This window comes from Nyctereutes procyonoides, unplaced genomic scaffold, assembly GCF_905146905.1.
Source record: "Nyctereutes procyonoides isolate TBG_1078 unplaced genomic scaffold, NYPRO_anot_genome, whole genome shotgun sequence".
In the NCBI taxonomy this organism is placed as follows: Eukaryota; Metazoa; Chordata; class Mammalia; order Carnivora; family Canidae; genus Nyctereutes; species Nyctereutes procyonoides.
The window spans coordinates 28,240,582-28,261,548 of record NW_026575126.1 but is presented as its reverse complement, the minus strand read 5'-3'; the positions used below and the strand labels follow the sequence as shown (position 1 = coordinate 28,261,548).

General features: G+C 39.1%; 1 protein-coding gene across 2 annotated transcripts in view; it reads right to left on the bottom strand.

The window, feature by feature from the left end:
• Window positions 1-8,789: 8,789 nt before the first annotated feature.
• Window positions 8,790-20,967, bottom strand: part of CDC14A (cell division cycle 14A) — a 199,711-nt gene continuing 187,533 nt past the window's right edge. For both annotated transcript variants that reach the window (XM_055340338.1, XM_055340339.1), the window contains one exon: window positions 8,790-11,074. In XM_055340338.1, coding sequence (XP_055196313.1) covers window positions 11,045-11,074 — 30 coding nt within the window. In that variant the 3' untranslated portion in view covers window positions 8,790-11,044. The remainder of the gene's footprint in view (window positions 11,075-20,967) is intronic.

Sequence of the window (20,967 nt, the reverse complement as noted above, 5' to 3'; positions counted from 1 at the left end):
AATGCAAGCAGGGGAGGAGCAGAGGGAGAGGGAAAGAGAGAATCTTAAACAGGCTCCATGCTGAGCTTGGAGCCCAAGATGGGGCTCTCAAGATCTCATGACCCTGAGATCATGACCTGAGCCAAAATCAAGAGTTAGACACGTAACTGATGTAGCTACCCAGATGCCTATAAAATTTTATTTTTTTAAAGATTTTATTTATTTATTCATGAGAGACACAGAGAGAGAGAGGCAGAAACATAGGCAGAAGGAGAAGCCTTCAGGGGAGCCTGGTGTGGGACCTGATTCCAGGACCCTGGGATCACAACCTGAGCCAAAGGCAGATGCTCAACCACTGAGCCACCCTGGTGTCCCTAAAATCTTATTTTAAAAAGGCAAGGTAAATGACTGGAAAGCTTGGCTTTCTTCTCCCAATTTCTTAACCCTGGTGTATACAAGGAATTACTGGAGAAGCTTTTAGAAAGGAAGGGAGGAGGGAAGGAAGGAAGGAAGGAAGGAGAAGGAAGGAAGGGAAGGAGGGAAGAAGGAAGCAAGGGAGGGAGGGAGGGAGGAAGGAAGGAAAGAAGGAAGGGAGGGAGGAAGGAAGGAAGGAAGGAAGGAAGGAAGGAAGGAAGGAAGGGAGAGAGGGAAGGAAGAAAGGAAGGAAGGGAAGAAAGGAAGGAAGGGAAGGAGGAGGGAGGAAGGAAGGGAGGGAGGGAGGGAGGGAAGGAAGGGAAGGAAGGAAGGGAAGGAGGGAGGGAGGGAAGGAAGGAAGGGAAGGAGGGAAGGAAGGGAAGGAAGGAAGGGAAGGAGGGAGGGAGGAAGAAAGGAAGGGAGGGAGGGAGGGAGGAAGCGAGGGAGGGAGGAAGAAAGGAAGGAGGGAGGGAAGGAAGGAAGGAAGGAAGGAAGGAAGGAAGGAAGGAAGGAAGGAAGGACGAACCACCAGCTGAACCACTGAGCTGGTCTGGGGTAGGATCTTGGTGCCACTATTTTTAATATGCTCCCTAAGTGATTTTAATGCAGTCAGAATTAAGAATCATAGTTCCATAAGAAACTCACTTTACAACCGTTTTTGTGTTACATTTATATACATCCTTTAAACACAGCCAGTTGAGGAAATTGACAGTCTGGAGAGTTACACTCCAATAAAGTTAAAAGTTTTTCATCTCTTGATCACTGTGGTCAGTTTGTGGCAAAGCAGCATGGGTTCAGGAGGTAGTTCATTTTATCCTACAAACCATCTCTTCTCTTCGCACCACCTCAAAGTTTAGATGGCACAGACCATGCCGGGGTGGAGAGCTGGTGGGAGCCACAACACCAGATGGCCCCACTGGTCTGGAGATTGCTGTTTCTTCTAATTCTTTGCCAGATGAACACATTCAGGTTTTTAATTAGAAAAAAAAGATGCCAATATTTACTCTTACACCTCCTGCTGCCTTCAAAACCATCTCAACACACGCTCCTCCTCTCTAAAGGCTCCTCTGACCACACTTTCTTTTCAAGTTTTGTCCACACTCCCTCTCCTCCCTCAAGAACATCAGCATTTCCCAGGGAAAGGGTGTCATCAAAATGGATGGCCACCGTCCGGGTGTCTGTGTTCCTCAGAAGAACTGTGAATTGAGCCCAGCGGTTTTGACTTTGTATCTGTAGCTCCTCGGTAGCTGCTCAATAGATTTGGTTGGGTGAGTGAATGAATAAAATCGCACAGTCAACGCTCCTCCGATCTCTCTGGGTCAGTGTGACTTCTGTTCTTTGATTCCTCTCTCACTGTCTCAATTCTTTCTAGACCATCAAAGACACCAGAGGCAGCAGCCCATTAAACTTGCCCAAATCCTTTTTGATAAAGCCCCTTCAAAGGGTCGCACCTTATGGGAAGCTGTCTCAAGCAAGGCTTCACTCAAGATTTCTGCATCTAATGGCTTAGAGTCTACCCAAGAAAATGAGATCTACGTAGCGCTTATTTCTGAAGCCCTCAGAGAAAATATGAAAAAGGTACAAGTGAAATGAAAGGGTCCAATCTAAACCTATTATGAGTCAGGTACCCGGGATAGAGCAACAGAGGACAGATGTTAGTAGGGGAGGGGGATCACACTTCACCAAACACAACACATGACAAGGCTTCTTTCTGAAGAAGGAGGAAAGTAAGCTGACCTCTTAAAGGACTGACACTATGGGGCGAAGGAAATATGTAAGAAGAAGCAAAAAAATGTAATTTGCAAGAGAGGACAGGGCCTATTTTTGTCCAGCACATCATTTGGAGCACTGGGCAAGTTTGTGTAGGAACAAGAAAACATCCCAGGCTTCAGACAGAGTCATTATTTGAGTATATAACATACTTTCGGAAAAAAAAATACAATACAATACAATACAATTTGGAAATACAATCTGTTATCGTCGTTCAGGTTAGCCGATTTGAGGGAGTGGAGGATTTAAATCTTTTACTCTTCTTAATCTCTGATTTTTAAAAAAGATTATTTATTTATTTATTCATGAGACACAGAGGGAGAGAGAGACACAGGCAGAGGGAGAAGCAGGCTCCATGCAGGGAGCCTGACATGGGACTTGATCCCAGGTCTCCGGGGTCACACCCTGGGCCGAAGGCGGTGCTAAACTGCTGAGCCACCCGGGCTGCCCAATTTCTGATTTTTTTACAAGAATCATATTACATCTTAAAATAAAAGTAATATATTGAGTAAAACTGGAATACATGCTTTCAATAAAATGTTATAAAATAGAAATTCAAATATAATATAGTCGGGTATATCAGTGCATAGTGTTTAATAAACACCTATTTAACACCTATTAAAACCAAAAGAATGATACAACTTGGAAAAGAACTGCCCAGGGTTTATCATCATTAGGACAATGTTAAAAGTCATCTTAAGAATCCCTTAATGTCTTCAACCTGTTTATCAGATGTTGCTCATTGTTGTGTGAGCGCAGAAAGCAGCTTTCTGTTGTGTGAGCATTTCAAAAAGGTGCACAGGCAGGTTGCTGTGGAAACCTCACACCTGAACTTTCTGCCCTTTGGCCAACTAATCCTTTCCATTCTACCTTAAAACAACTTTTTTTTTTTTTTTAAATTTTAAGAATTTCATTTTCTTACATTAGGTCCCAGTGTTTGAATTCTTGTACTTTTTTAGGCTCTTCGGGCTAGCTGAGAATCAGCAAGAGATTATTACTTTATATATGTCTCGAAGGCTCCCTGCCTCAAAATATGGTCTATTTTCAAAGCCATAGCATGTTCTAACCAAACTCTCCCTGGGCCTCACCATGTGTACACCAGCCTGAAGCCTTAACATGCTGAGAACTGTCTTGCTGGAGATGTTTCTGCTTATTTTGTTTTGATGTGCCCTCTCACACCAGTCAGACTGGCTACATGTAACACAGCCAAAAGGCCAGCAGTGAGGCTCTGCTCTTGAGGCCGAGCTTAAATCCGGGCTGGCCCACTTGCTGGCCGTAGGTCCTAGGGCAAGTCATTCACTTCTTTACATCCCCTTCCTCCACCTGAAGCCTCTTGGTACTGCTGTCTAGCAACGTAACTTATGGATTGACTTACAGACCTATGGCAGCTAGTGCATTGTCTGGCTTACATTAATCACTTCAAAAAATAACCGGTTACCGTTTCCCCCGGGCCTCCCTGCTTCTGCAGGGCTGCAGGTGCCAGGCTGGAAACGTAACTGGGATCATTGGAGCTGACAAAATATTTGCCTCATAGGTCTTTTCCTAAGAATATTCTTGGGAATTTTGACTCGTACAAGGCCCATCCAGGTGGCTCAACCGGGGGGTCAGGAGACATGGGAAGCCTGTGGGCACCTGTAACTTCCTCTGCACAGGCAGCCTGCTGCTTTACTGAAAGGGGTTTAAACCTCTTTGTGTTTGTGGTTTTCTCTATTTTGAAAACTCCAGGCCTTTTTAATTTATTCTTAATTTATTTTAGATTATTCTAGCTCATCCTTTTAAATTTTCAATTCTTAAGTGTTTTATTTTTCAGTCTCATTCTTTAGATTTGCCATTTACCTCATTTTAAGCAGTTTCTCAATTTATATCACTATTTTATCATTTTAATTTCTATTTTTACTGTTTAAAGTGTACCTTTCTTAGAGCTTCAGTATTGTCTATTTTTTTTGTGGTCACTATTTTTTAGCTTTAACCTTTTTCAATTATTCTTTTACTCCAATATTTTTGAAATTGTCATATTGTTAAAGCTGTCTTAACCTATATTTTTTATTTCTTTCACTTAATAAATAACAGGTAAATACTAGAAGCAAAAATCTTGAGACTAGTTTACTTCTTAAAACAAAGATGATTTAGGGCATTTTTCCTACTCTAGTTTATCCCAAAATAAAACCACTTCTGAATGTATCCGTTTAAAAGCAAAACAGAGGAGAGCCTGGGTGGCTCAACTGGTTAAGCACTGGATTCTTGATTTCTGCTTAGGTCATGATCTCAGGGTTGTGAGGTGGAGCCCAAGAGGCAGGCCCCACACTCAGCCAGGAGCTTGCTTAAAATTCTCTCCCTCTCCCTCTCCCCCCCCCCCCTTTCTCTATCTCTCAAAACAAAAACAGAAACAGAAACCAGAAAAGAGAACTGTGGCCCATCTGGAGCACTAGAGACCCAAAAGGGTAGCATTCCTTTCTACTAGACCACAACTCCGCCCTCCACAAAGAAGTCTCCGGAAATAGGGACTGTGGGGCAACCTCATAAAGTAAAATTACATATCCATTTCAATGGGCTTTGGTTACTACAAAATTAGCTAAAAAAAAAAAAAAATAGGGTGCAAAATACATTTCCAGGGCACCTGGGTGGCTCTGTCAGTTGGGCATCTGCTTTCAGCCCCAGTCATGACCTCAGGGTCCTGAGATCGAGCCCTATGTTGGGCTCCCTACTCAGCAGGGAGTCTGCTTCTCCCTCTCTCTGCCTCTCTCTCTCAAATAAATGAATAAAATCTAAAACAAGATAAAACAAAAATATGTTTACATAGCAAAAATGAGACTGATGTCTTTTCAAGGTTGGCTTTGGCTTCCATCTGGAAACAGCTTCCTGCACGGACATCAGACTTCCCCTAATGATAATGGTGGTTCGCTTTGCCCAGATCGTGCAAACGCTAAGGTTTATGCGCAACACCTGCTATCTTTCCGGAAGCCTGGAATTTTGGTTCATGCTAATCAGAGGGTACTTACATGACCAGCTCCCAATAAAAACCTTTGGTGCTTGGTCTCTAATGAGCTTCCCTGGTAGACAACACTTCACTTGTGCAGTCACCACTGGTTGCTGAAGAATGAAGCACATCCTATGTGGTCCCACTGGGAGGGGACCCTTGGACGCTTGCACCCGGTGTCCTCCAGACCTTACTCCACGCGTGTCTTCCCTCTGCCAATTTTGCTATTTCCTTTCACTGTAGTAAGTCTTAGCTGTGAGTACAACCATATGCTGAGTCATGTGAGTCCTTCAACAAATCATAGAACCCGGGGGGTGACCTGGGGGGTGCCGACAAACAGGGCTTCTCCTAGCTCCAGAATGGCTGCTAATTAGTTTCTGACTTAGTCATTGATGGTTAGCTCTCTTCCAGACCAAATGAGTGAACTTTTCCTCTTTTGGATTACCCTAGAAATTAACAGCCCCAACCACTTGTCTCTTCAATAGGAATCCTTAATGAAGGATCATTTCCCCAACAGAGTGAACTTTAAAATAGATCAAACCATTGTAAAGTCTCGGTTTGCTTGGTGAAGTGTCAGGGTCTCTCTTGGCATTCTCACCTCTTGTCACACAGGACAGCCATCTCGGGACCAGGTCCCCTCACTCAGCCTTTGGTGCAGTGTCTGAGGAGAACCCCAAGGCTGGTGCTCCGTGCTGATGGGACTGGAGATTCTCTGAGGCAAAGGTCTCTGCTCTGTTTTGTGTTTCCTGCATTGACATGGCCTCTGGCCATTACTCCATTATCATTGAAGGCACGTGATCTAAGTGATAAAGTAAGGTACTAACTCGGCCTCAAGCAGAAGGAAAATCTCAGGCTAGCTGCTGTACTTGTGAAGGAAATTGGTGTAAAGAATGGCCAAGGGAGAGAAGTGAATAGTATATCTTCTTAAATCAGGAAAAACTTGCCCTATCCATCCCCGCTGGTCACCGTCAACAGATGTCATGTTATTTACAACCCAAGCTATAGGAGAAGCTAATTGATTACATCTTTCTAGAATTGACAAAACTGCCTGGACCTTGCCTCCTAGGACATGGTATCTCTCTCAGAATGTGTAGTGTGAAGTCTCTCTGCTGGCAAGAAACCTAGATTTTTAAAAATGATGTCATTTCCTCCAGAGTCTTACTTTTTTTTTTTTTTAGACAAAAAATGGATTGGCTCCTTTAATCAATCTCAAATCTTTAGGACCCCCAGATCTTCCAAGGTTTTCTCAGTACAAAAAGGCATATATTTCACAGATTCATCTCCATTAGCTCTTAGCAAGGGCCAGATGTACACTAGATAAATGATAGATAGATAGATAGATAGATAGATAGATAGATAGATACTTATATAGACTATCATTACACTATTCTGATCTCTGATTTCAATTTGTTTTTTCAATTTTCTATTCTATGTACCTGACAATCATTTTTGGAGATCTGGGTGTCAAGATTGACAATCTCACTTGGAGAAAATCTCTTCTTTAAAAACATTTTAAACCACTTTATTGGGGCATGATTGACATCCAAAAAGCTGTGCATATTTAATGTATATAACCTGATGGGTTTGGAGGTAAGCACACATACGTGAAACCACTACCACGATCTATGCCATTATCCATCACCTCCAAAACTTTCCTCTCATCCTCTTATAATAATTGTCATTATTATTATTTTGTGGCAAAAGCACTTAAGCTAAGATCTACCCTCTTAGCAAATTAGAGTACAAAGTCTCAGTTACGTAAGATGAAAAAGTCCTAGAGATCTACTGTACAGCATAGAGCTTATAGTTAATAGTCACACATTATACTATTCTTAAAATTTTGAGGGAAATAAATCCCAATAAGAAGTCCTGGAGCTGACTGAAGGTGAGCATTTAGCATAAATTTGCCCAGCCTAGGAAGAGGACAATATCCTGTAACATCTGAGAGGGCTATTCATCTCAGCTTCAGCCCAGCATCAGTTGCCTCAAAATTTAGTGTCAGAAGAAGCCCCTTCTTGCTCCTTTTGTGGTACACTTGGTCCATTCTTTGAAGCCAGCTTAAATCCTTTTGTTAGAGAGTCATAATGTAAAAAAACAAAATACATTTGATAGATCAGTACCCTTGAAACTGAAGTTTCATGTGAATGTAAACATTTGCAGATGGAGTCATTTCTACAGTTACTACCTTGACTCCTAATTTTCACTTACAGACCAACCTCTCAAAACAGCTTGGTCAACTTGATTTGAGCCAAAGGAGAAAAAGCAAGTGGTGATGTGAATCACGTCTATTTCGGTGATATGCCAGCTAAAGGAAGGTGTGGTGACTGCAAAGGTCAGTTAACCAGTTCCAAATAACCATACGTTGCGTCAGAAGTAGTCTTCCAATAGAAGTTTCTACTTGCACTCACTCAAAAAGTTTAAAATTCCCTAGAAAAGCTGTTTTTCTCTTTCTTGATATGATTATCATAATTCAATCCATAGAGAAGGAACTGGGTGGGAATATATTAACATTTCAATCCAGCTCAAAATAACTTAATACAATTATTTTCTACTTTCCATTCCAGGGGTGCCACCACTGTGCAACCTATGTGTAAATAAAAGCGTTTTATCTTAGGATATAAATTATGTCTTGTTGTAATTGGAAATTTCCCTAATTAATCTTCAGAGGAGACTGAATTCTTGCTTTGCTGTGTGTTATAGAGAGGACTGCAAGGCTTTTGCAGGAACCATGAACTCTGCCTTACAAGGGCACTTGGGGAAAGAGCACAGGCTTTGTAGAGAACCTGAAACACCAGAGTGCTGTTCAGCTTACATTCTAACTATTGGTTTAAGCAGAAACTTTTAACGTATTGATGGCTTAACAAATGTCACAAAGGAGAGCTTACAAAAGTGCGAACGATTTTGAAAATACATTTCTGTAAAAAAAAAAAAAAAAAAGAAAGAAAAAGAAAAAGAAAAAGAAAATACATTTCTGTGGCTCAGTGTTGGTAAACTCACGTTCCTGCCTTAGGTGCACCCCAGCTGAATATATATATATTAGGTAGCCTCTCAGGTGTGTCTTGAGATTTATAAATTATTTGGCATCCACAGATGTCACAAAACCATGTGAACTCAACAACGCCTAGGTGAGATATTTGTGGGACTAATTAACTGATTAGTTTTACTATTTTTTTCATAAGAACTGAATCCGAAGAAAAAGATTTTCTATCCTTCTACACAGGTTCATGAATTCGTAAGAACTCTCCTTCTCTAAGATGTGGTCCCATGACAACCTCCGTACCCCAACTGTCTCATGCAGTGTTGTGAGAACTGCTAATTGGCAGATTCTCAACTCAAGAAGTGAAACCTTCCCACTCACACCCTTTCCTCTGTGTTCTGAAAAAAAAACTTCAAAGACAAAAGAGAAGGGCACAACCTCAGAAACATCACAACCCGGAGAGATCCGGTTTAATGCAAAGGACATCTTCAACAAATAGTGCAGTTCTTCCTCTCGAGCTGGCTCTTCTGGACATAGATCCAAGTGGGAGGTTTGTTCCATCTGATTTATTTCTGTAATTTCTCCTTTAAGAAAAATGGCCATTCTTCTCCAAAGCCACCGATCACCAGTCTATCATCCAATAGTCATAAATAATCAAGCAGGACCCAAAACTCTGATCACAATCAGTGTTTTATTAACAGAAAGGAAAATCATATAGAGAAAGACAGCAAGAGCCTGACATCATCTGACTTTTGTGAAAAGCGAAGTATAAGATTTCTTTGTGCTCACTGTCATATACTTCAAAAAATGGCCACAACCTGGAGAGTTAATAAAAGATAAACTAAAAATCCAGAAGGAAGAGCCTGTGAAACTTGAAAGGCACCAACCAGATTGGATCAAGTATAAAATTATAAAGAGACTTCAGTACATTGATAACTCAAAATCCAAATTATAAAAGTCAGGGAAAACAGATTGCATAAAACTTTTATTATTTATTAGCAGTGCATTCTTCTACACTTAAAGATAGAACAAAATATCTTTTGGAAGGTAAACTATTTGTAACAAAATACATGTCAACAATTTTTATTTCTGGAGTAGAATTACTTTGCTATATACTTTCTATATTATATATACATATACTTCTTGGTTTGTCTAAGTATCTCTCCATGTGTACAAATAACTTTAAGACATACACATGTAGATACATGACTAATATACCACACATAATTATGGAAAATTTATAGTAGTCAATTTTACAATCATTTTAATAGCTGCACACAAGTTAGTGTTCACAGAACAAAAACTGTCAATATGATTCCCTTTACCCCACTTCAAGCATCATCTGAATTACTTTTCACTGATAATTTTTTAAAAATACTATCATCTTTCTATACAACTAACCAATCTATTTTTTACAGGAACTCATAATAAAATATTTTACTATTTCAGCTTTAGAAAAGGTAGACAATTTAATTCCACTTCCTTTAATTTTTGACTCCTAAGACCTACAATTCATTTTTTTTCCGTCAGCTTAGTGCAATTACTTGGTACTGCAGTTACTGAAGTTTAAGTAATGAACCTGAGCCAAACAGTCATTCAAATGCCTTTTTGAAATGTAAAACACGAATGAGATGTTTTGCTGAAGCATGTATAACAGCCTCAAGGTACCCCCTCCTAATAAATAGATTATAAATAACTTAGTGGTTGAGAGTGAAGCACTTCATACGGATCCATTGACTGTGTGAGTAGTCCACTCTGACAATCAGGCACTGAAGCCTCCAGGCTTCCCAGGGCTACACTAAAATTACACTTCTCGCAAAAGGGCTGTGAGTACCTGCAAGGAGTCCCTTCGTTTTCACTATCAGGTTTTGGATATGCTGGCTTGTGTGTTAGGTATTTATAATCTGTTTCAAACACATCTCCTTTGATCCAGAGAACTACTTAGCAGCATCTTTTTTAGGTTTTCTCTCTTCATTGATTTAAAAAACTGGTACCAGACCATATGTGGTTACAGACAACAACCTCGTACCAAAAGCAGAATGTCCTAACTGCGTTAAGGGCTCTTGTGAGAGGAGGAAAGAAATAAAAGCATGTGGAATGTTGAGTCATTGCATAGAGCAAAACCGTGTTTTCAGCGCATCAGGAGAAAGATTCAATGAATTCGGATCTCCAACTGGATTTTAAATTTTGTGAAAGCCCCACAAGGATGCAAAACTAAATGGCTCAGTGACAAAAACAAAGGGAAAGGAAATGGTCTAACAAAGCCATATCAAAGGATCGATCATCCTCCTCTTGCCACAGATCAGCTTGGAAAAACTCATTATATTAGACTGACTTCTCAAAAGAATGTACTGATCTGCCATATTTATAGTGGGAACATAAAAATCACTTTCCAAAAACTTTCTCCCTTACTTTCTGTTAATAAAGAGGAATTATATATTCATTGTAGACAAAGCCATACTAAACAAATTCAAAATACAAATTTTTTGGTAGCAAACAGCAAGAAATCTAAGTCAAAATATAGTCTAGTTTTTACATAATTTTATATATTTATAAATTTATCAAAATAGTCTTTTAAAGTTCACCATACATACATAATAATGTAACACTGTACATGTAAGTGTAATAACAAATGTATTACTGAAATACATTAAAAATAGTCTTTCAAAATACCAAATTCAACATTACAACTGTCTTAAAAAGTGTGGACATCACCATACACATAGTTTCAGTGCATTTGTAGTAGTCATTAGCCAGAGTTTTCTGGTTTCAAGTCTCTTGAAGGTCTTATGTTAGCGCTCTCCTGAATTTAAGGTGAGAAGGCAGAAAGACTCCTCCAAGAAGCAGCTGCTTTCTCTCTACATTGCTCGTCCAGGTGAAGACACTGTGTGTAAGAGAGGGACGGCTTTCACCGGAGTGGCGGGGCCTTAGTAATGAACATATTCAGACTGAAGGGACTGTGTGGGGAGAGACATAAACCCGGGTTAAAGTCCATCACATACAAAACTGGTAACACATCCTGCTGCTTCCTCCTTCCACACACAAGGCAGTTTGGGTCTATTATATAAAAGATAAATGAAATAAACTAAAAAGACAATAGAAAGGGATGAAGACAATAGAAAGGGATGAAAAGAATCATTTGCTAAAAATAAGATACTCAATTATGTGACACGATTGCAAGAAAACTGTATTTTAAAAGGCTGACGGTTTATTCAAAGCAGTTAAAAATTAAGTATTATTTGCAAATTGGTAGGTGGCACCAAACTCACTTCTAAGCTTTGTGCAATAATCTTGAGTTTGATTTCAAAAATATGAAATGACATTTGTAACTAAATTGAAGTTTATTAGAATATACTTTAAGATTATACATACTTTTTAATTGAATTCAATGCATATCAAATGTTGATGTTTCTAATGCAGTAGAATTAGCAGTCAGTTAAATAAATTCCTTAAGAAGGCTTGAACTTAATAAATGGCTTACAAATTCTTTCCATTTAGGGGGAGAGCATTACTAGCTTTGCAATTGAAGCTTAAGACCCAAAAGCATTTGTGCAGAAGAATCTTGCAGTCATAACATAAGAAATAGTGGACAGCTTTCGAGAAAAGTAAACACTGCAAATCCCTCCCACGTCGTATTATATATCACATGTAAAAGGAACATGATTGGGATATGTAATCAAGAATGCATTAATAATAGATATTAACCAAGAAAAGATAAAGAAAGATAAAAAAATTCCCAAATACTTCTTTTTGAGCAAACAGCAGTTAAAAAGAAGAAACACAAATTAGTCTGAACGTTACCAAATTCTTTTGCACAATTCTTCTAATCAAATACCTTCCAACAACAGTTACTCTATTTGCTGCTACATGTCCTTTTCTCCTCCCCCAATATTTCTTTTTCAAATTGATCTGCAGCATGGTATTAATAGGTCCTCTCGATTCTGAGACTAGTCCTTTTTGTTGATGGTAGACATTTCAGTAAAAACAATCTCTCTGTTGTGCAAATAATCTACAAAAGGATTCAAACTATCTTTGTTCAGCTTCCAATCCCAATCCCAGTGAATTTTATATCCTACGGACAGCCATTTTCTAAGTATCTATCAACATTGTGAGTCAAAAAGTTACCAGCCTGCCCTCAAAGGGTAAAAGCCCACGCTGTCATACAAACATAAAATGAAAAGACAAAGGTGTCAGCATTCAATAACGTGCATAGGGTGAGAGTAGCACTGTAGAGAAGCAAAGCATGAGGCAAAGAGTGGGAAGGGAAGGCTTGGGGAGCGGAGTGGTTCCTGAGGCTGCAAGTTTCAAGGAAGAATAAAAATCTTAAGAAGGAGAATAGTGTTAGGAGGAATGAGAGAAGTTGTCAAGTTGACTTTGTCACTACAGAATGTGGTTTATGCCACGGCTTCAGAACAGGGGAGATGATCAAGAAGGAACACACTAGAATACAAGTATACCTGAGCTCACAGAGAGCCTAAGGGATAAGACTGAGAAAGTCCAGCAAAACTGGTCTAATGCCTTGAAGCCCACATACATTTAATGTGTAGGACCATCAGTTGCCATCCTAACAACAGAACTTAGAAGTGGCCTATCATTTTTCCAGCTGCTTTTCCCAGTTTCTAAGTCTAGCAAGTAGACAGAGTGCAGGGTCATTATGATCTCCTCCGCTGAAAGACTGCCAAGCCTGCATGCTACACATTGGCCAATGCTTTCCTAGGAATATTTAAATGTTGCTTTTGTTCCAATTAGAAAAGTTATCTATGTTACCACTAACAGAAATTATGTAGTTCCTCAGATTGCCGTAAATTTAGAACAAAGTTGCTTTTGCAAGCATCCCCTAAAGTTCCATTCAATTCTCAATAGACAGATATAGCAAAAGAAAAGATACTACGCAAGTGACTTTTGTTAAACTAACCTTCTCCCAGGATATTTTACATATGCAGCAATATATAGGGGGTAAATATGTATATACCTATCTTTATTTATTTATAGAATTACAATGTCCACTGAACTGGAAAACAGAAATAGTCTAGAATGATTTTAGGGATTTTTATCATTCATATGAAGTATATACTCATATTTGCCCTCTGGCAGAAGCCTTTCCCTACACACAGCAGAGGTCATAAACTCTGGCTGCTGTATAATCCAACCTACAGATACAGTTTAGCACGATCCCCACTGCTTCCCACCCAGTGTGCTCACTTAATGTTGCCTAACTGGCTCTGAGTCCTCCACAAACAAATAGACATGATTTGGCTGAGGAATGGACCTTCTGTCATGGTGATTAATTCATTCAACAAATAATTATTAAACATCAATAACGCATCTGGCAGTAGGGGATGATTAAAAATAAGATACCAAAGCCCTTCCATAGTTTCTTTAATGTGGTGTAAAGAAAGTGAAAAGAAATAATAGATCAGTAAAAAAGGGCTTAACAAATTATTCTGACATTAGCATTTCGTAGCAAATTAACTTCTTTTCAATTTCAATCTAAAACAAAAATCTTAATGGAAGTGGAGTTAGGGAAGAAAGAATTGTTAAAGTCTAGGAGACATGTTCACTTGAAAAAAACCATAACTAGTATTTCAAGGCCTTTTCACCCGAGAAGCAATCATGCGGGAGGACAGTAACATTTAGATTTCACATGCTTCCATGATGCAGTTGTACAAGGGCCTCTGGCTCATCTGTTACCTGTATCCTACAGTTACTAACAAATACCCCAGAAAACACAATAAACAGTTATTAGCACTGCTAATTTTTATAGCAAAGATGCAAATGTATTTTGTACTCCATAAACAGTATCATTACAGCTACTGATTTCATTATTCAGAAAATAGGTTAAGGTACAACTGTCTGAATTCTTAACAAACCGGATAGATTACTGAAGAGGTCGATTATTCTAGGAAGATACTTCTTGAGTATGTCCTATATCCAGGCACAGTTCTAAACCTTTTGTATGCATTAACTCATTAAACACTCCAGACAACGCATTTTACAGATGAGAACAGGGAGGCCCAGAGTGGTGAAGTACTCTGCCCACGGTCACACAACAAGGAGCGGTAGACCTTGAATCTGAGCCCCCGCAGCCCAGTCTAGTTTGAAGCCCGAACACTTAGCTGCCACAGCATAACACCACAAGACACTTCTAGCTTTTGTCCTGTGATCACTTGCATAGTCAAGTGGACATTCTCTACCTCCCTAACACGGACAAGTAATGACCAGAAGCAGGGTATGATCCTAAGTGAGGAAAGAAATATGAAATTACAAAAAGAGAAAGCAAGCAATATTCATGATACTGTAAAGGAGATATAGGCATTTTAAAATGAAAAATCCTTTAAGGACCAAAGCCAAAGTAAATTTCAGGAATATTCTAAAAATAAGTTTTCTTTATAAAAACACCCATGCTTAAGTATTCAGTTTAAAGTTTTAATTCTACTTGACCAATGCTTATCATTGTCCTCAGAATTAATACCTAATGCATCTTAAATTTAAAAAAAAAATCAGGAATGACAATGGATACGGTTATGAAGGAAGTAGCACCTGAGGTGTAAATATTATTTTACAAGGTAGTGCTTATTTATATAATTCAGAGATTTTAATTTCTCAAGAAGAATATCCAAGTTCCTGAGCCAGTAAGTTTAACGGGTTATAGTGAGTTAAGACCAGATGAAGTTCATCATGAATATATGGTGTTTTTATAGTGTGAATACCATAAAACTAATAATACAGCAATATTCAGCCTGCAAAATAAGGATAAAATTACCTTACACTTGCAGCCCCCAAAATTTTTATGTCAAAATATAAGCTTCCATCAAGAAGTCTTGTTCCCTGAAAGCAGTTAGATTTGACATAAAACAAAGTGTTAGGTAAGGAGATCAAGACAATTTGTTCTGTTCTAGAAATTTGCTACTAATCTGTTTTGGCAGATGTAGGTAGTGACTTTAAAAATTTAGCTATTCTGGAGGTGTTTCTTTTTTAAACAGCCCAGTTACCTAATCATGGTAGAAAAATGTCTAATAATTATAGATATAAATACTGAGAGATGATTAATAAATACAACTATGTGGACTATCCAAAACAGGAAACGGTAAAGAATAATGAAAAATTTAGGTCTTTGCCCAGCAAATGAATGAAATGACGTCTTAATGTTCAAATAACTTAGACCAAAGGCCCCATGACCTGGAATGTTAGTTTCCTACTAGGTCAAAATCCTGATTCACAATCGCCATGTGCTTTTGTCACCCTGAATTTTTCTCTCCTGCATTTCTCCATCTTGCCTAATCCCTTAAGGAAGAAAAAGTAGTTTATGTAACTACCATTGGTTTGAGTCATAACTACAGAAGCAAGAAGCACCTTAAAAAGTGGTTTGTTTTCATGGCAAAGATAATTAAAAGAAAAAATATGTTTGGTAATGTGGTATCTTATTTTATATATAACTCCAGTGTTGAATTTTAATGAACAAATGGGGAAAAATAAACACCGAGGAATAATAAGTTGATCTATAACTGCCTCTGTACTCTGGGGTCTTTTATGTCTTCGCAATGAAGAGTTTCCAGTTTTTGTATTGCTCGTAAGTTACCAACACACAATATGTGTGCATCAGTACCCATTTCCACAAATGTGGTTTCAAAATACTGAAAGTTTTTGTCTTTGCTAACATAATAATACTTTTCAAATAACACTAATAGAGAAACATAGCTAGATAAGGTTTCACTGGCATCATATTAACACAAAAAGGCTAAGGTTTTTTATAAAGTCAGCTCTGAAAGAGGTGCAAACGTTTTTCTATAGCGTTCTCTAAGCATTTCAGGGACTCCCAAGATTTAACAAGCCAATTTTGGTTAATTAAAATGCTATATAAAATACTCTTTCACCTTCTTACCTAACTTTTAATAGATTCTTTTTTTTTTCTGAGTGAACTTAATCTCTGCTTTTCAACAATCATTTAAAAAGCTCAATTGTTGGATGACAGATTGTTGTTGACACTCTACTTGACTCAGTCAACCATTCTTGAGTTTTTTCAGTTCATTTGAACATCAAAATTATATCAATGCAAGCCCAGTTAAAAATGCATTGTCTCTTATTTTAGTAAAGCCACATTGCTAGAAGAAAAAAAAAACACCTCTCAGATGACTGTATATTAAAGCTAAATCTGAAAATCTGCTTTCTGTTTTGTTACTGCTTCCTGTGCTAACGGTAATAAGGGGCTCCTAAGCACCCTAGCTCTTTGCTTCCCATTCATAGTCCTAGATATAGGATCCAATTTTTAGTTCAATAAATATTTATTAGGCACTCACTACACTTTGGAACCTGAGACAACAAAGATGCCTCCAAGAAGCTTAAAAGCCAGCAGAGGGAAGAGAGAATTACATACAGCTTAACTAGAATATGAGAGCAACAAGAAGGTGGGGGCGGGGGGGGCGGTGAACAAAGTCCCACAGGAGTCAAGAAGGATGGGTCAAAAGTGCTTTATCCAAAAGATAACTGTGGAGCCAGGCCAAGAATTATAAAACCAAGCAGAGATAAGGAAAAGCAGAGTGAACCACATGTGCTAGGGTTTGGGTACGAGGCAGGATGTGGCGCTCTTGCACAGTGCCAGTCAGTATGCCGGACAGAGAGACAGCTGGAGCTATATACAGCTGGAAAGAGATACAGCTGGAGAGACATGGGTGGGGAGGCACATGGTCAGAGAAGGGCCCCGAGCAGCAAGCCAAGGGATCCTGCCTGGACCCCATGGGCAAAGTAGGAGCCAATAATTCAGAACACAGCAATGGTTTAATCAGCTATGTCTTAGAAATCTAGCACTGGTAGCAGTACAGAGAAAATATTAAAGATGAGAGATACTTAAGGCAGGAAGAAAATTTAACGGGCTATTCCAATAGTCCACGAAGACCTCAATTAGGGCAACAGTGATGAGAACAGAAGAACAAACAACAACAAAAAAAATCAGACATCTCTGAGGGATGACTAATAGGACTAAGTGGCTGGATGTGCAGAGGGAAAGGTAGTGGTAGTGTCACAGAAGATTCCAGATTTGTAGCTTGAATGATAATTACTAAGCCAGAAAACAAAAGGAAGAACAGGCAATTGAAGGAATGTGTTTTCTGTCCCAGGTAATGCCCACAGGAAGTCAGAAATGTAGATCCAACACCAAGGAGGTGATTACCCAGAGAAGTAGGCCAAGGTCAGAGCCTTGGGAAAAATCACAGAGGGGTAGGCAGAAGAAGACAAACAGGTAATGATTTAAGGGGAAGGGAGGAAAAGAAATGGTAAAATAGCATTCTAAAACTCAAAAGAGATGAAAAATAATAGACAAAAAAGGTAGTTGACATTGTCAAGTGCTACAGAAAGACTAATAAGGAGGAGACCATCTGACCTGGCCTTACAGAAGTCAAGGGCAGCCTCTGGGAGAGACTCTCACCAGAATGGGAGGCCACCTCACTTGCCCCAAGTTTGGCCAGAAAGGAAACATTGTGAGAGGTGACAGGATGGAGGGAAGTGATTGGCAAGACCACTCTGACCAATTCGGATGTACCTGTTTGCAGGTGAGCAGTCAAATGGACGGTAAGAGACTGAAGATATAAAGGAGGAAGGACATGGATGGAGCAACTCTCTAGAACAGTCCAGAAAGAATAGTATAGGTGGGTAGCGTTATCATGGGAAAATAGTAAAGATTCTTGTCACCTAAAAGAGAAGGAATAAAGCAGATACACTTTGTGGTAGAGAAGAGGACAGTTAAGGGAAATCACTCCTGATAAATTCTATGTTCTTGGTAGGACTCAAGGCAAAGTCAACAAAGGGTGGCTGTGTTGACAGAGAATGTTAAGAAGTTTTGGAATAGCCGGTGTGAGGAAGAGCAAGGGAGCCAAAATGAGATAATTAATTAAAGTACTATGATGAACATTGAAGGGCCAGGCAAATGAGAAATTCATTTGAAATGGAGTCAACCGACAGCAAGGTAATGGCATTTTCGCCAATAGTGCTTAGAAAGAGAGAGACTTGAAACAGACATGAAATGGTTGGATTGATCTTATTTTAGAGGCTGGCAGTGAAGTGGCTACAGAAAGAAGAGCCAAGTGTAATGGAGAATGTCAGAAAGAGAAAGCAGAAAGGATTATATGGGTCAGAGAGGACTGGGGAGGCAGGCAGGGAGCATGGGGAACGGTTAGTATGTGAACTAAATGTCTAAGAGGAAACTTACCAGATTAAGGATACCAGAAGCACTGCTCTGAGCAATAAAAAGGTCAATGAGATGGATTTCCAAATAAAGAAAAATAAAGATCACTGGAGGAGTTAAGGAAGTTTAAAAGAGTAGCTGTGAGACTTTGACCAAATCACGGCCTCTCTGAATCTTGATATTTTCATCTGTAAATTGTGGACTAAATAAATAAGGTAATGTATATATGAAGCACCTAATCCAATGCCCAGCACATTGGAGCTACTCACTAAGTCACTGATGATGAATGATGACAATAACGATTAGAAAAGTATCACAGTCATTGAGAATGTTGGCAATAGCCTGGTAGCTACAAAGGAAAGCCAAAGCCAAAAAATAAACAATAAAAAAAAAAAAAAAAAAAAAGGAAAGCCAAAGCCCTCAAGGAATGAAGATGAGTAAATGGTAGTGATGAGGACACCAAAGGAGTAGCAGATCACTGGGTGGGGTTTTCAAAGGAAAGGAGAGTCTAAACACTGACTAAGTCATCAGAACACAGCATTTTTTACCTCTTACCCATAAAGATTTGGGAGTCACCAGAGAGAAAGCAATTTGCACTTAAGTGGTGAATAAGGGGAATTAGGTTGGAATAGGTCAACCTTATTTTGCTCACTTTCAGACGGACATGTTTTAATTTTCTCTTTTAGTTTAGTTTACTGCTTGCAGTGGTCTTAATGTCTGTGTTCCCCACTACCTCCAAATTCATGCGTTGAAATTCTAACCTTCAGTATGATGATATTAGGAGGGAGCCTTTGGGAAGCAATGAGGTCATAAGAGTGGGGACTCTACAAATAGGATTAGTTTTTCTATAAATGTGGTCCAGAGAGCTCTCTCATCCTCACACAGCCATGCAAGGATTAAATGTCCATATATAGATCTATTATGGTGGAATTGTAGAACTTCGAGGAAAGAGAGACAAAGCTTATAATGATTGGTTTTGCTCTTCAACCACAGAAGCTTCTTAAGCAAAGGATGAAACTAGTATCTTAAGATGATTCTGGCAGCAGCACAAAGACAGATAGAAGGGACCAGAAAAATGAGGGCAGGTAGGTGATCAATTAAGCTGGAAGATGCCCTCATGGAGCTTTCAGTCTAGTGGGAGACAATGGCCTACCTTCTTCCACTAAAACAATACTGTGCTCATAGTAAATGCTCATATACCTATTAGATCATTTTTTTAATTGGACAAATCTTTACACATATATAAAAAGCTCTCTCTTTTGCTCCTGGCCAAATAAATAAATAAAGCAAGATTACAATAAGACTGTTTTCTATTGACTTAGCAGTATCATTGGTATCATGTGAAAAAGAAGGTATCAAACTAAGTTGAACAACCAAGGTAATTAGTAACTCTGATGTCATTGAGATTAAAGCAAGTTCTGTATTTGAAAGAGTCCTTTCAAATGGAGAGTCGAATACAGCTGATAGGCTTGTACAGTAAATTAATGTAAACCACTATTTAACCCTGGAAACTGAAATTACCGCTAGCTCTATCTGCAAACACTGTGCGTACCTAACAGCTGACGCGTAAATTTAAAGGCACCATCCAAACCACGCTGACCTCAAAACAATCTGATGCTTTGTCAAGAAACATTCTCTAGTCCCCTTGGAAAGGAGACAAAATACCAATGCTGAATAAATATCAAAGACGCGGTTCAAAGACGGAGCTCACATTCTTGATATTAACATCCCTTAGCTGAAAATTCCATCAAATTTAAAGGAGTGCAACAACGGAGTGCAACAACAAAGCGGGGGGGGGGGGGAACCACAGCAACTTAAACATACAGGGTTACAAAGATAGTACTAATCCTTGGTATTAAATAGAATACTTGATTAATCTTTGTGATTCAGTATATTTAAAATCAGGACAGGATGACAGTTTTTAAAATGGAGAACAGGCAGAGGGGAAAGATATCAAGTTAAATCAAGAAAAGCTATTAACATCCCATTGGAAATGGAAGCATTTTATTGGGAATGGATGTTCAAACAATCAATAAGTAGATCATCACTGTCACACAAACATTACTCCAAGGTAAAAATGTAGCAAGTTTAATGCACATGCCAATGACTCAGGTTTTCACCTCACTAGGGATTTTACCAAGCTGGATCTAATATTTTGATCTTATTCCAAATCATACTTTAAGAATCAGTAATTCCATAAATAAATAAATAAATAAATACACACGCACACACACACACACACACACGCACACACACATATATATATTTTTTTTTTCCTAATGCCAGAACACAGAACTTAATTAGGCTACCAAGGTTGTTCTGGCTGGCACTGGTCAAATTTGAGATAAAGAAAGAGAACAAACTGGTGTTTGCCAGAGTACATGGAGTGGGGGGTGGGCAAAATGGGTAAAGCTGAGTGGGAGATACAGGCTTCCAGTTATAGAATGAGTAAGTCACAGGGATGAAAAGGACAGCAGAGAGGGCACCCGGGTGCCTCAGTGGTTGAGCATCTGCCTTCGGCTCAGGGTGATTCTGGGGTCCTGGGATCAAGTCCTGCATTGGGCTCCCCTCGGGAGTCTTGCCTCTCCCTATGCCTGTGTCTCTGCCTCTCTCTGTGTCTCTCATGAATAAATAAATAAAATCTTTTTTTTTTTTTAAAGCACAGCATAGGAA